We start from the raw sequence: 14,398 nt of genomic DNA, 5'->3' as shown, positions 1-14,398 counted from the left end.
TATATTCCCATTCCTATCCCTCATTCTTAATTAAGTCTGCTCCTTCCTCCTCCATACCTCCTTCAGTTTCTGGGCTTAGTAACTATCTCCAGATGCTGATAATGGGGATAATCATGGTTAGTAGGGAACAGATTCTAGCTTCAGACAACTGGAAAGGAACCTGTGTCCTCCATTCCTGGTGGTCCTTCACATGAGAACAGAAGATGGGGTAAAGCCTTGAAGGACTTCAAGAGAGGATGAGCACCCACAAAATAAACTTGCCTCTTATCTATTCATCATCTTTTTGAAATTTTTAATATTTTATTTTTCTGATTACATGTAGAAACAATTTTTAATATTCATTTTTAAACTTTTGAATTCAAAATTCTCTCCTTCCCTCTTACCCTTCCTCCCTCCTTAAGAAGGCAAGCAATTTGATATAGATTATGTATGTGCAGGCATGCAAAATAGATTTCCATTTAGTCTTGTTGCAAAAGAAAGCACAGATCAAAAAAAAAAACACAAGAAAAATAAAGAAAGTTCTAAAAAGAGTATACTTCATCTTGATGCCAGACTCCATCAGTTCTTTCTTTGGAGATAGATAGCACTTCTTCCATAAGACCTTCAGATTGCCTTGGATCAATGTATTACCGAGAATAACTAAGTATTCACAATTGATCATTATACAATATTGCTGTGACTGTGGACTCGGTTCTCCTGGTTTTGCTCATTTTGCTTTGTACCAGTTCATGTAAGTCTTTCCAGGTTTTTCTGAAATCATCCTGCTTGTCATTTCTTTTAGCAAATGATATTCCATCAAGATCATGTACCACAACTTGTTCAGCAATTCCCCAAATGACAGGCATCTCTTCAATTTTCAATTCTTTGCTACCACAAAGAGAGCTGCTATAAATATTTTTGTACAAATAGTTGATGTACATTCAATTGTGGATTATCCATATATGAATTATACACTTTGCAGAATATCTATTCCCCTTCTACCATGCAGCATCATTATCATAGGATTATAGATTTAGAAATGCAAGAGATCCTGGAGGCCATTTAGTTCAACACTGGCATTTTACAGATGAGAACACTGAGACCCAGAGAGGCTAAATTACTTGCCTAGAGTTACACCGCTAGTGTTTGAAGGCAGGGTTAGAACTCAGGGTTTCCTGACTCTAAGATCAGTGTTGTATTCTATGTGTCAGCAGCAGTGAGTGCCTAGGGAACATAAAATATACTGAGAAAAGTTGATCTGTAACTTCTCAGAATCAAAGAAAAGATTGTGCTAAACTAGCCTTTGTTATGAGTTATCTGTGTCACTGCTGATAATTAGAAGTTGGATTTGGAGGGAATCGTCAACAACTTCACTGACATCTTTGTATCATTGTGGTGCAGCAGTGATCCTGGGTCCTAGAGGACTGTCAAGTGACAACTGTCCTATCAGGCAGAAAGGTCTGGGGCTGGGGCTGGTGGTGGAGGAACAGCCTAGCTAAGCTTGAGGAGTTCCACTTGTCACCAGAAGCCTGGTTACTGCAAGATGATTGTTTTTTTGTCACAGAATTTCATAAACCTACCTACTAATTGGTAGCATAGTTTTCCTGAGGTAACCAGTCATCAGTACAGAGAACAGAGTCCTCTCAGCTGCCAAGTGTAATGAAATGGATTAAACATTTATTAAGCACCTATTTGTCAGGTACTGGGCTAAGAACTTTACAAATATTATCTTATTTGAGCCTCACAACAACCTTGGGTGGTAGATGCTACTATTATCCCCATTTTACAGATTAGATTAAGGCAGACTGAGGTTAAAGGACTTGCTTCAAGGTCACACAGCTATTAAGTGTCTGAGGACAGATTTGAACTCAAGTCTCCCCAAATCCAGGGCTAGCACTCCATCCATGTACCACCCAGCTGCCTCTGAATGTGGCCCTAAGAGGATGCAAGCAGAGTAGATGAAAGATCCAGTGGAGTCTTCTCACCATAAAAGCTTCATGGGTATAGAGGTGGAAGACACCATTTAGTCTAGTCTAACTCTTTCATTTTACAGATGGGGAAATTGAGGCCTGGAAGCATTATTTTACTTGCCCGAGCTCACACAAACCATCGAAGGCAGGATTCAAACTAAGGTTCCCCAACTCCAAATCCAAGACCACATTGTCTCCTGCCAGGAAGGCCAAGGACCAGAGTTGGATTACCTGTTATTAAAGGCATTGTTGATTTCTCAGGCTGGGGGGGAGTAAATTAAGTGATGCCTTGGGGTGGAGTTCCTGTCGCTGGGTGTCTCCCTCCCTCCTTTTTTGTGAGAGGAAAGAAGGTCAAGAGGGGAATTCTAAGGAAAAAACAAAAGACAGAGATCTAATGGGTAATACCCCGTGTCAGGCTAGAGTTTGTTGGAGCAAAGGTGAGCTGAATTCCCCAAACGAAACTGTAGGTCCTCAGTTCTCCCATGGGGTACCCGTTGTCTCTAAGGATAACTGTCTTCTCTTTAGCTCTAGCAACATCACATTGTCAGAAGACCCAGCTCCTCCTTCAAGCTGATCCAGAGAGAGTTGAATGCTTCATATTCCGCAGTGAGGGACACCAGAGCCATTCCCCTATGGTCATAGGGAGCTGGAGGGTTAAGGAGAGAGGAGAACCCCAGCCAAGGACAGTGGCCGAGGTATGGGCTTCTTCCTAAAGGATCAAGGTAGAAGGGGTTAGGTAGGAAGTCAGACTTTGGAAGAGCATAGCTCTGTTCTCAAGATTCTTCCCTAGCTGACTTTCCCTTCTTCTCTTCCCTCTCTATGAGAAAGAAAAGGAAAAATAGGAAGAGGGTCCAAGAGAGAACAGGAGTAAATTTTTAGTAAGAGGCACTGAAAGGGGAGGATGGAGAAAAGTAGGCACAGTGGGGAGGTGTAGGTGGAAAAGAGGTTGGAGACATTGAGGAAGAGGAGATGGAGAGAGGCTGGGGGAATATGGAGAGGAGTCGATGGAAAGGGAAGCTGGGAGAACTAAGCAAAGGTAGACAAAGGGAGAAGTAGAGTGGGCACTTGGAAAAACTATGAAGTTAAGGTGTTTTTATTGTTGGGTTGTCCTTTGTTTTCAAAGAGGACCATGACATCAGGGAAATGATGACATGATTTGCAGTTGACTTTGATTTGAGGGAGGGAGGGAGGGCTGTGCAAAGTCACCAGCCTCACTTTATCCTCCAGAGTCATCTGTGTCTAGTGACCAGATACTCATCAAGATGACTAGATGACCCAGGATAAAATGGGAGACCCTGGCCCTTTTAGACAAAGGCCTTTTCAGGTTCTCACTTAGAGTGAGGTAATGCCCATTCAATGAATACACTTCTTTAAGAAGCAAGTCTTACAAAAAAAAGAAAAAAATCAAGCTGGGAGGGGAAGACCCTCAGGCTTGCAAATACAGCCATTAAGTAGAGAAAGAAGGAAGGAAGGAAGGAAGGAAGGAAGGAAGGAAGGAAGGAAGGAAGGAAGGAAGGAAGGAAGGAAGGAAGGAAGGAAGGAAGGAAGGAAGGAAGGAAAAGAAATCTGGCCATTAAGCCCCAAGTTAACTGGGCAGCTTCTGGCCATCAAAATTTACCTTCCTTTGGAGAGGAGAGGAGAGGAGAGGGAGAGGGAAACGGAGAGGATGAGTTAAGTTACCCAACTAACTGGGTCCCCATTCAGGCATTTCCCTGATGTCATGGTCCTCTTTGAAAATGAAGGACAAACATAACCTGTGAGTAGACTGAGGTGTTTTCAGTATTGAATAAATGGAAGCAGAAGGTTTGAATGTTGTGAGCCAAAGAAGTGTCCCTTGGCTTATCAAGTCTGAGAATTGATGTCCTAAAATGATGCCCTTGGAAGGAATGGTTCTTTTGCATGGAGCAAAGGCAGAAACTTTGCTCTCTGGGGAGAATTAGGGATTTATCTCTCCAAGGATAAAAGGAGGAGGTATGAGCCCACTGGTGAACAAAGAGACCAAATGCTGGAGGAAATCAAGCAATGAAGACTGAAAGAACCCCTTGTCCTGAGACAACACACATACATACACACGTACTTAGTTTGCATGTTACATGCATTGCTCTCTGAAGGTGGATCCCCACTCACCTCTCACAGGTCCCTGAACTGGGGGATTCCCCCTGCCTCAGACAGGCCTGTCATAGAACTGCTTATAGCCACCTTCTGTGTTGCTGAGGTGGCCACTGATGGTGAAGGGAGGACCCAGCTCCAGCTCCCCAGATTTCAGGTTGCTGAGGAATGAGACACAATTGTCATTAATTCATTGGTTTATAGGACCTAGAGTTAAATACATGCCTAGAGATCCTCTAATACAAACATCTCGTTATTAAAGACAAGGAAAATAAGTTCTGGAGAGGGTGATTTGCCTGTCTCAGAAGTATCAAAGCACTTGGGGTTTGGAAGCCAGGTCCTTTGACCCCAAATTCAGTGCTCTTTCCACTAAAGATCTGAACTTAGTTGGGGGAGAAGGCTTTCTTTGGGTTTCCTGACAGGTTACACAATTGGGAAAAAGTCTGGATAGCAAGAATCTTATCTCACTGGGCTGGGGGCGGAGAACAGGGTGAGGAAGAGTGAAGAGTGGTTCTCCCCTGAAGATTCCAGGCCAGGGAGGGTATATAACCCCAGGGAGCTTGTTTGATTAATACTGCTAATTGGCTGATGAATTTTCTTTCAAGAGAACAACTTCAATCCATCAGGGTAAGGGAAAAAAGGCAGGAGAAGATGGATCTTAGGATCATAGATTTACACTAGAAGAAACCTGAGTCAAGCCATTCAACCTCATTTTACCCCCATTTTACAGATGGGGCAATAATGGACTGGAGAAGCTAATAACCTCAGGAAAGCCCTAACAGAAGAGTATTTCCGATTATCTGAGATCCTAGGGTGAAAAAAGAGTCAGTGATATCAGGACCTGTTATAGATATGTTTGTATTCTAGATTTTATTAATGGGATATTTTTGAGTGTTGAACTATAATGATTGCTAAAATAAGATCCCTTCAGATTCTAATATCCTATGATCCCATGACTATCTAACTCTTCTTTGGAATACAAAAAAAAAAAAATGACCCTTTAAAGTTGTAAAGGCAGAAAAAAGAGAGAGTAGGCAAGGAAGAGGAAAACTCTTTTCCACTGGTAGGACATAGTGATGCCAGCCAGTGTGCTCCAATAGAGTAGATTTAGAGTCAGAGAACTTAGGTTCAAATAGTAGGACAAGTCATTCAGATTCGATGAATCTAAATTTCCTCATTCTCAGATGAATGGGAAGGTCTACATAATCTCCTTCTAGCATCAAATCTTTGATTTCATGAGCATGTGATTGTGCTGGCCTTGCCGGCAACGTCCCTGCCAGCCAGACTTGTTCAGAGATGAAGTCTACAGGCAACTCCAGGCCTACTCACCGGATCTGGTACAAGTTAAACACAAAGTTGGGCCCTAGAAAAACAAATAGACAGGAGAGAATTAGAACCATTCATACGAATATATGTACCTACTGGGATAATCTTAGTTCACAGGTTGGATCATGGGGGAAACTGAGGTCCTGGGAAGAATTTATTTCAGACTGTGTTGTAGATGTTCCAGGCTCTTTGGACCTCATCTGTATCCTGTGGGATATTTCTCATCATCCTAGATTTAGCCATCTTCTCAGAGACAGAGACACCCAGATAGCAAAAGGTTTATTAAGTCCCTGGATCTTTGCTACTTGGCGGGGCGTGACTATCATCAGTATAGAACACTCATCTTAAAAAGGGGAGAGCTTGGGCTTATCAGCTAGATCCATTACAATCCTGAGAAATGTGTGGTAGGTAAGGGTTTACCCTATTTCTTTGGTCCCCAATGTATTCCAGAAGCACTCAACTAACTGCTTCAGTTCTCAGGGTATCCAGAAATGAATAGTTGGGAGCCCTGTCACAGAACCTCAGTAGACTCCCAGTGAATCAGTAAGAGTTGGTCAGCCAAGGAGGGGAACCAGAGACAAATTTCTGGGGAAGGAAATACCCACTGGGGGTGATAGAGTACACCCTACAATGCACTTTGCCTTAGAGCCTACAGAAGGTTCCATGGCCATCTGTTTTCACCCCTACTTTTTTGCACAACTGGTTGGCAGGAACCACAGAAGGTTTCATGTTTCCAAGGCACAGCAAGAACCTCCCTCTTTCATTACCCTCCTTTATGCCTTTGTGTACACACACATACACACACACACAAATACACACATACACCACATAAAGACATACATGCACACATTTCAAACAGTCAGCTGCCTGACAAAATCTCCAACCACTTCAACCACAGGAAATATTTTTGTGTTCCGCTCAGGTAGGAACACAGCTCATGCTGCTTTAACCAGCCCACACCCTTACTCCACCCCAGCTGCAATGGCTGTGGGCCCCAAGGGACTGGGCAGAGCTCCCAGGGTGCTGGCATGTACTCACCCTCCCAGCAGTATCCGTGTTGGTACCACTTAGCCAGACTGTAGCCAAGTATGGATACTACCAGTAGTGACAGCCCCACTCCTAGGATCAGTCCTAAGGTACTGATGGACTCCTCACCTGCAGGGAGAAGAAGAGTAGAGGGTATGGTTAGCCTCTTTACGAAGGCTTTGGCAACATCCCAGGTTAGCCAGCGATGGCAGTAGGCCTTGGAGAGTCAACCTAAGGCCCAGACTCTGGCCTTGGGGAATTGAGAAGTCCAGATTAGAAAGAAACTGCAAGGCAGAGCAACCAACCTCCTTCCAGCACACATTGTTCTCCATAAATTGCAAGTTTAGACCACCTTTACTCAGTGTGGATTCTTGGGCCTGGATACAACATGAGAGACAGGAGGGGAGGAAAAGAGGGGAGAGTCGACATCCTGTGGAATAATGGTGGAGGTTCCTCTGAGGTGTCCCTTGTGGTGACAAAGTGAAAGAATTTCCCCCATTGTATAAAAAGCAAAGTGATGTAGTAAAAATAATATCTGACACCTTTGTTATTGCTCAGTCATTTTCAGCCATATCTAACTCTTCATGACTCCATTTGGGGTTTTCTTAGCAAAGATACTGGAACAGATTCTTCTCCAGCCCTTTTTACAGATAAGGAAACTGAGGCAAACAGGGTTAAGTGACTTATCTGTGGTTACACAGTTGGTAAGTGTCTGAGGCCAAATTTGAACCCAAGTCTTCCTGTTCTTTATCTACCATGCCACAGTAAACACCTCCAGCCCAAATCTTTCACATTTCAGTTATCACCACAACAGTCATGTTGACTAGGGTTTTGTTTTCTTTTCATCACAGACATTAAAATTCAGAAGCAGGGACACATGTATATCATACACTCTCAGATTCTTTCTACTTAGGCTGGGTTACATCTTCTTGTAAAGGAAAGTCCTGGAGCAGTTAGAAAATAGTAGAGACCAGCTGAATCCCAGGCCTATTTTTTTAAATTAAATTTTATTTTATTTTCAAAGATTTATTTTCTCTCCCTTTCTCATTCCTTTCCCTCTCCACTTGACAAAGCAAAACCAAAACAAAACAAAAACCAGAACATGTACAAATATGTATAGTCAAAACATTGGACTTGTCTAAAAGTATATGTCAATCTGCACTGAGTCCATCAGCCCTCTCTCAGGAGAAGATAGTCTGTCCTATGATCTGTTTTCTGGTATTGTGATTGGCCATTACACTGATCTCACAGCTAGGTAGCCCAGTGGTTAGAGTGGCAGGCCTGGAGTTAGGGAGACTCCTCTTCCTGAGTTTCAATCTGGCCTCAGACATTTACTAGCTGTGTGACCCTGGGAAAATCATTTAATCCTGTTTGACTCAGTTTCCTCATCTGTAAAAATGAGCTGGAGAAGGAAATAACAAACTACTCTGGTATCTTTGCCAAGAAAATCCCAAATGGGGTGGCAAAGAGTCAGACATGACTGAAAAAGAACTACACAACATTACACTGACCAGAGTTGCCAAGTCTTCTAAGTTATCTTTACAATATTTTTATAATGTATAAATTATTCTCCTGGTTCTGGTCACCATACTCTGTATCGGTTCATACAAATCTTCCCAGGTTTCTCTAATAGTGTCCACTTCATCATTTCTGATAGTGCAATAACATTTCATCATATTCTATATAATTTGTTTGGTCATTGTCCATTTGATGGGCATTCCCAGAGCTTCTAGTTCTTTGCTTCCACAAAAATAGCTATTTTGAGTATTTTTGTACAAACAGGTCATATCCACTTTCTAAGAACTTCTAAAAATTTCTTTAGAAGTCACCCCACCATGCCACCTCCAGCCTGAGTAGATTTAGGTTCAGTTAGAGCGCTCCCTGGCACAACTGGGAAACCCAAAATTTCCCCAGCTTTTTTAGCCTCTCAAGAAATGAATGCACCCTTTCTTCTCTTTAACAGCATCAAAGTGGAGTTAAACAAAACAAAACAAACAAAAACCCCAAAGCTTGACAAGATTGATTTAAAAAAAATTAAAGTAAATACTAGGTAATTGGAGTGGGATGCTATGCTATGCTAGGCCCTCAGGGGAGTAGGGGAGGCACAAAGATAAAAATGATGCAGTCCCTACTCTAAAGTAGTTTACTGTCCGGTAGGGGAAGTAAGACATCACAAGTAGCTATAACACAAGGCCAGGGTACAAAGCAGAAGAGAGTTTAAGACAAAGTACTGTAAGTGAGTTAAGAAGAAAAGACCACTCCTAGTGTGGGAGGAGTAGTGAGGGTCGAATGGAAATCACTTTGAAGAGTGGCATCATATTGAATGGATTTCAACAGGCAGAAAACACTACCTTCCTCTTTCTTCAGCTCCCCCCATCAGTACAGTATTCTCCTATCTTCCCCTTCTCTTCCTCAATCACACCACCAACCGCTAAGAACACAAGAGCGGCCACCCTAGATCAGCCTTGATCTCCACTTAGGCCCTGGTTTCTGTCCCTGACAGAGAGGACCACTTCTCTGAGTAGCTTTTATTAGCTATTATGGCATTGGCTAGAATGATATTGTCTAGCCAGATAGCATTGTCTTCAATGGTTAGGGTCCTATCTTTACTCTCCCTACCTATTAAATCAACTATTAAGATCTATCCAGCATGAAGTTATATTTAAGCTATATTTCTTAAACCTCGCTCTTGAATCATTTTAAACAGTTAAAAGTGACAGAAATTATCTAATCCAATGCCTTCATTTTATACAGAGAGAAACTGAAGCCCAGAAAAGTCAAGTGATTTTTTCCCAGGGTAACACAGCTAATTCAAATTCAGGTCTTCTAACCCTAGATTTAACATTCATCTCAATTATACCACTGCTTGGTGGGTAAATAAGAAGTCAGACCCAATCCTGCTATCTCAAATGGCTCCCCTTCTATGTTGGTGAATGGTGAAATTGTTACTATGAAGTCCAGTAGAGATGCCACTCTGAAAGAGGGGGAAAGACAAACCTGATTGTAATGAATCCTTCATATTCTTTACAGCTGAGGAAAGGATAAGGCACAATCATTTCTGGAAAGCACATACCCCCTTGTGGCAGATTCTTGTGCACTAAGCTCAGAATGTTAGAGCTTCAAGGTCAACTAGGACTCCATATTTCACTGAAGAAACTGAGAGGCAGCCACATGGCTGTGGAGTCACACAGCTGTGAAGTGTCAGGGACTAAACTAGAGTCAGGTCTCCTGTGTCCCAGTCCAGGGCCCTTTCCATTATATCATGCCATAAGAAGGAAAGGAATGACAGGGGGAATCAGCCTCCTCCAGAGTTCAGTGACAAATCTCCCTAGGGGCTTCTGCACTTTTCCTACATCAAGGATTTAAGGTTGAGAACAGCAAGGGCTGACCTCCTGAGATTTGTTCAGGAAATGCTAACCTCTTGTAAGGGTAACCTATTGTGACCTTCTCCCAGTGAATAATTCTCACAGGGCTGTTGAGCTCTGTATGGGGAAGATGGCAATAAAAACATGTGAGCCATGTAGCTCTTTGTGTGTACAAAATACATGGTAATCTTTGCACTTTGCAGTACACAATGCCCTTTCCCCACAACAACCCTGAGATGGTCCGGGCAAGTATGATTATTGTCGTTGTTTGTGGTGGTTAACTTCCTTTTTTATAGTCAATTCAGCAAGTATTTATTAAATGCCTGTAGTGTGCCGGAGACACAAAGATGAATATGAAGCAGTTGCTACCCTCAAGGAGATTACATTCCACCGTGAGATACCACTTGTATACAAATAAGTAAATAATAACAACTCATATTTTTATAAGTGTTTTAAGGTTTGCAATTTCAACAAAATGTGTGTGCATGGAAGTCTCCATTAACATGTCTCATCATGGTGAAGTGGTCATCCCAGATTTTCAAAGATCATGCTATGCCTTTGAAGTCCAAGCTCTGGGAAGTTTTTTGACAAACAAACAGAGCCTATATCCCAGGGACAGGTACAGAGTGGCTCATCATAAACAGATTGTCCTCTAGATAATGTATTCTCCAGCCTTAGCAGATCAGGGAACAAAATAAAAGGGAAAATGGTCCCTAGTCCTCTACATCCCTCTTTCTCTTCTGCAGAGGCATAGTAGAGTTGTGGGGGAAAACCAGAAAGTATGAAGCATCACACATTTTTATGTCACTTATAAACATTAACTTAATAAGATACTTGTCCAGGGACCAAGTCAATATTTATCATCTTGCTGTAGATGAAAGCAAAAGACAAAAGGAAGTTGTAGCTAAATGAGGAAATGCCTTCCAGGGACTGCAGACGTTACTCATTTTCTAGAGGAGGAAACTGAGGCCCAGACTGGTTGAGTGATTTGTCCAAGGTAATAGAGTTGGCCAACTTGGTGTCGTCATTCATTCAAAAGCAACAGGAAAAATCATTTCATAAGACATTTGGTCTCCTCAAATGAAAATATTTGTTACTTAGTCTTTCACAGCAATGCAAGAACCTAAAACATTCCCAAAGAACTTGAGACAAAATGCCATCCACATCCAGAGAAAGAACTATGGCATTGAATCACAGAATAAAGCACTCTGTTTTCTCTTGTGTTATGTTTTGTTTTGTTTTGTTTTTTCTCATGATTTCTCCCATTCGTTTTAATTCTTCTCTGCAACATGACTAATGTGAAAATGTACTTAATAAGAATGTATGTGTAGAACCCATATATGATTGCACACTGTCTCAGGGAGGAAGGTAGTAGAAGAGGGGGAGAAAATTTAATACTTATGGAAGTAATTGTTGAAAACTGAAAACAAATTAATTAATTAAATTTTTTAAAAAGAAAATATTTGTTAAGAGCATTTATAAAAATACTACTATGAAGATAATTGTTTCAAAGGATAAGGAGGAGATAGCGACATTCTAGATCAGGAACTTGATAAGACCCTCCAAATTCAATCAATGTATACTCAAAAAATTTTATTGGCATCTTTTGTCTTTATATAACCTTTATTTCTGAATATCTTCCTCTCAGGACCTGTACTCAGTGTGTGTTCATCCTTCTTTGCCAAAGAAGACTATGCCATAAGAGAAAAGATGTCATGACTTGCACTTGACTTTGTTTTGAGTGAGGGAGGGCTGTGCAGGTCTCCAGCCTCACTTCTCCTCCAGGGTCATCTAAATCCAGTGACCAGATATTCATCAGGATGACTGGAGATGACCCAGGATGAGGCAATTGGGGTTAAGTGATTTGCCCAAGGTCATACAACTAGTGAGTGTCAAGTGTCTGAGGTGAGATTTGAACTCACATCCTCCTGACTCCTGCACTGGTGCTCTATCCACTGCACCACCTAGGTGCCCTTACCTGTACCTAGTAAGCCATTCCCCAAGAATAATAAAGGAGGAAGAAAAAGGAATTCAGCAAAACCAGCCAACATATCACTCAAGTCTGATAGCACATGCAATGTTCTATGCCCAAGGTACTCCCCCACTGTAAAAAAAAAAAAAAAAAAGGTAAGGGGAGAAAATTACATCTTCCCCTCTCTCCTTTAGGGTCAAGCTTGGTCTTTACATATAATCCCACAATGTTCAGTTTGGGCTTTTTTTTCTTTCCATTTACACTGCATATACTGTTTCCCGAGTCTGCTTAAAATCAACATATCCTTTCTAATCTGTGACATCAATGCAAAGGTGAGCATAATGGAGAATATTGAAAAATACATTAGAATATGTGGCTCAGTAGTAAGAAAAACAGCAGTTTCATGCCTATACATCATAGATAATTTCTTCAAGAAAAATATCAGAAGGCAATGAATGTGATCAGTCATTAAACAAATGTTATATTCATTATAAATTATTAAATATATTATTATAAATAAATATTTAGTGCCTATAGTGTTGGGGATACAAAAAGAGGCAAAAGATAGTCCCTGCCCTCAAGAAGTTCCCAATCTAATGGATAATGATATTATAATATTAAAAAAATCAAACTGATGACATCTTAATAGACAGGAAATGGTTGGTTATCTATGGGTCCCATTTTTTTTTTTTTACCAGCTATCCATATACAATTAGATCACCTACTTATAACAAAAATAAAAATCTATACCAAATTAAAATAAAGAATAAAAATAAGACTATACCATATTACCAAAATAACTGCAAGCTATCTATTTAATCAAAAGCCATTGATGACACCAAAATGGGAAACAGATTTAAAAAAGAAAAACACTGATATAGACAACCATCATCATTTCCTAAGGAAGCTTAACTGATGCAAATCATTTGCCACAAGCAAGCCGAAAAGAAAAGAAACCACTTCAGCCAACAAACATTTGATGTCCCTGCCAAGTAGAAAGATATGAGGCAGCCAAGGAAGGTAATACCCAAGTAGAATGCAGACTTCTTGCATAGTCTTCCTGTGGAGAATGGTGAGTTTATGAGCATCATCTCACAAAACAGTGAGAAGCAACAGAACCAAAAATGCATTTTCAAAGAGCTTGATGAGAGACCCAAACATAAGAGACAATCCCAAGGGCATTTATTTAAGGGTGAAATTGATAGTAGAAAAAAAACATGAAAAATGCAACACGGTTGTCAAGATAACTATGACAAGACGATCATTTCTGCTGTTAATGGAATTTTATATGCATTTCAGACTGGACCAGTCTCAAACTTTGGAATGGCCGGAAGCAAAACTGAGCAGGTCAAAGATGGGTGTGTCAAGCATCAGATAGCAGTTTAATTAATTTCACAGTGAGGAATGTGGATTGCAAACCTGAAGTTCTCCTGAGAAGGAGAGCTCCTTATGCTGGAATAAAGACAAAATTTTTATACGTAAATCACAATTGGGGAGGAGAGAAGGGGAGATGAATTACATACAATCATTTCTAGATCTTGAATGGTTTCCCACAGCAAACCCATGAATGCAGAACAACACAGGTGTTCTCTAGTCCTGTGGGAACAGTTCTTAAACCCATTTTCTCAAATCTTGGGGGTTACAATCACTTGGTGGGGTTCAGAACCAGTTCTGTGATGGGAAAAGGCAAGGTACACAAGCAAAAGAATGTAGGAATTGTGAGCATGTCAAGTGTGAATCTCTAACTCCCAAGCCAGAATCTGCTGGGAAAATGGGAGCTCTGAGAAATTGAAATTGTTAGTGTATTCATTATACATACCATATCAATTAATATGAGAATCATAAATCCCTTTAACTACCCATAACCATATTAGAGGCAGCATGATACAGTAAAAAGAGAACTGGTCTGTGTTCCAGTCCTATTCCTGACACACAGGCTTTGTGACCATGAGCAAGTCACTTAGCTTCTTGGTGCTCCAGGTCATTCTCAGAAATGATAATGAAGAGAAGGTGCCACCTCTGCCAATGCTGGTAGCTCCTTCATGAACTCCCATAGCAATGAAATCTCTAATGAAAACAGGGCTACCAAGGGATTCTCACATTATAGTTCCCAATATGATATATGAGAATATAGAAATGGCACTAAAGAAAACAGACAGAACAGGTGTCTCAACCTAAGGGACACAGAGGAAATCCAATTTTGGAGAACTTCAGGGGGTAGATCTCAAGATATCTGAAGAGAGACAGGACACAAAATACATGGAAACAATCACAGGTATCAGTGAAGTATAGTGGAGAAAGGGTTGGATTGGGAGTCAGAGGACCTAAGTTTCAATTGACACACTTATTTGTATGTTCCTTTTCAGACTCTGACTATACTCTCTGACTTTCCCCATCTTGAGCCTTTGGTGAACCTGTTCAACTTTACATTGTCCTCTTCTCGCAAGTCCCTTGCCTCCTCACCCTGTTGAAGACCTTGTCCTGCCAAACCCTAGCCCTGGATTACTATCACCATGTGCTTTCGCTCCTACTCATATGCTGCCGAATAAAGCTAGAGAAAATCATAAAACCATATTGACTGGGTCCACTACAAATTTATATCACATAATCTCAACTGGGCCCTGACAATGGCAAGGCAATCCTTTTATACC

General features: G+C 41.1%; 1 protein-coding gene across 1 annotated transcript in view; it reads right to left on the bottom strand.

Annotated features, from left to right (window-relative positions):
• Positions 1–278: 278 nt before the first annotated feature.
• SMIM35 (small integral membrane protein 35) overlaps positions 279–14,398 on the bottom strand; it is a 55,975-nt gene continuing 41,855 nt past the window's right edge. Inside the window, exons 2-5 of the mRNA XM_072613102.1 lie at positions 6,423–6,539; positions 5,388–5,421; positions 4,077–4,219; positions 279–2,658 (exon numbers count right to left, since the gene is read on the bottom strand). Coding sequence (XP_072469203.1) covers positions 4,114–4,219; positions 5,388–5,421; positions 6,423–6,539 — 257 coding nt within the window. The 3' untranslated portion in view covers positions 279–2,658; positions 4,077–4,113. The remainder of the gene's footprint in view (positions 2,659–4,076; positions 4,220–5,387; positions 5,422–6,422; positions 6,540–14,398) is intronic.

The sequence above is a fragment of the Notamacropus eugenii genome, chromosome 5 (genome assembly GCF_028372415.1).
Source record: "Notamacropus eugenii isolate mMacEug1 chromosome 5, mMacEug1.pri_v2, whole genome shotgun sequence".
In the NCBI taxonomy this organism is placed as follows: Eukaryota; Metazoa; Chordata; class Mammalia; order Diprotodontia; family Macropodidae; genus Notamacropus; species Notamacropus eugenii.
The sequence above is the reverse complement of the archived record's forward strand: the minus strand, read 5'-3'. Positions and strand labels throughout refer to the sequence as shown.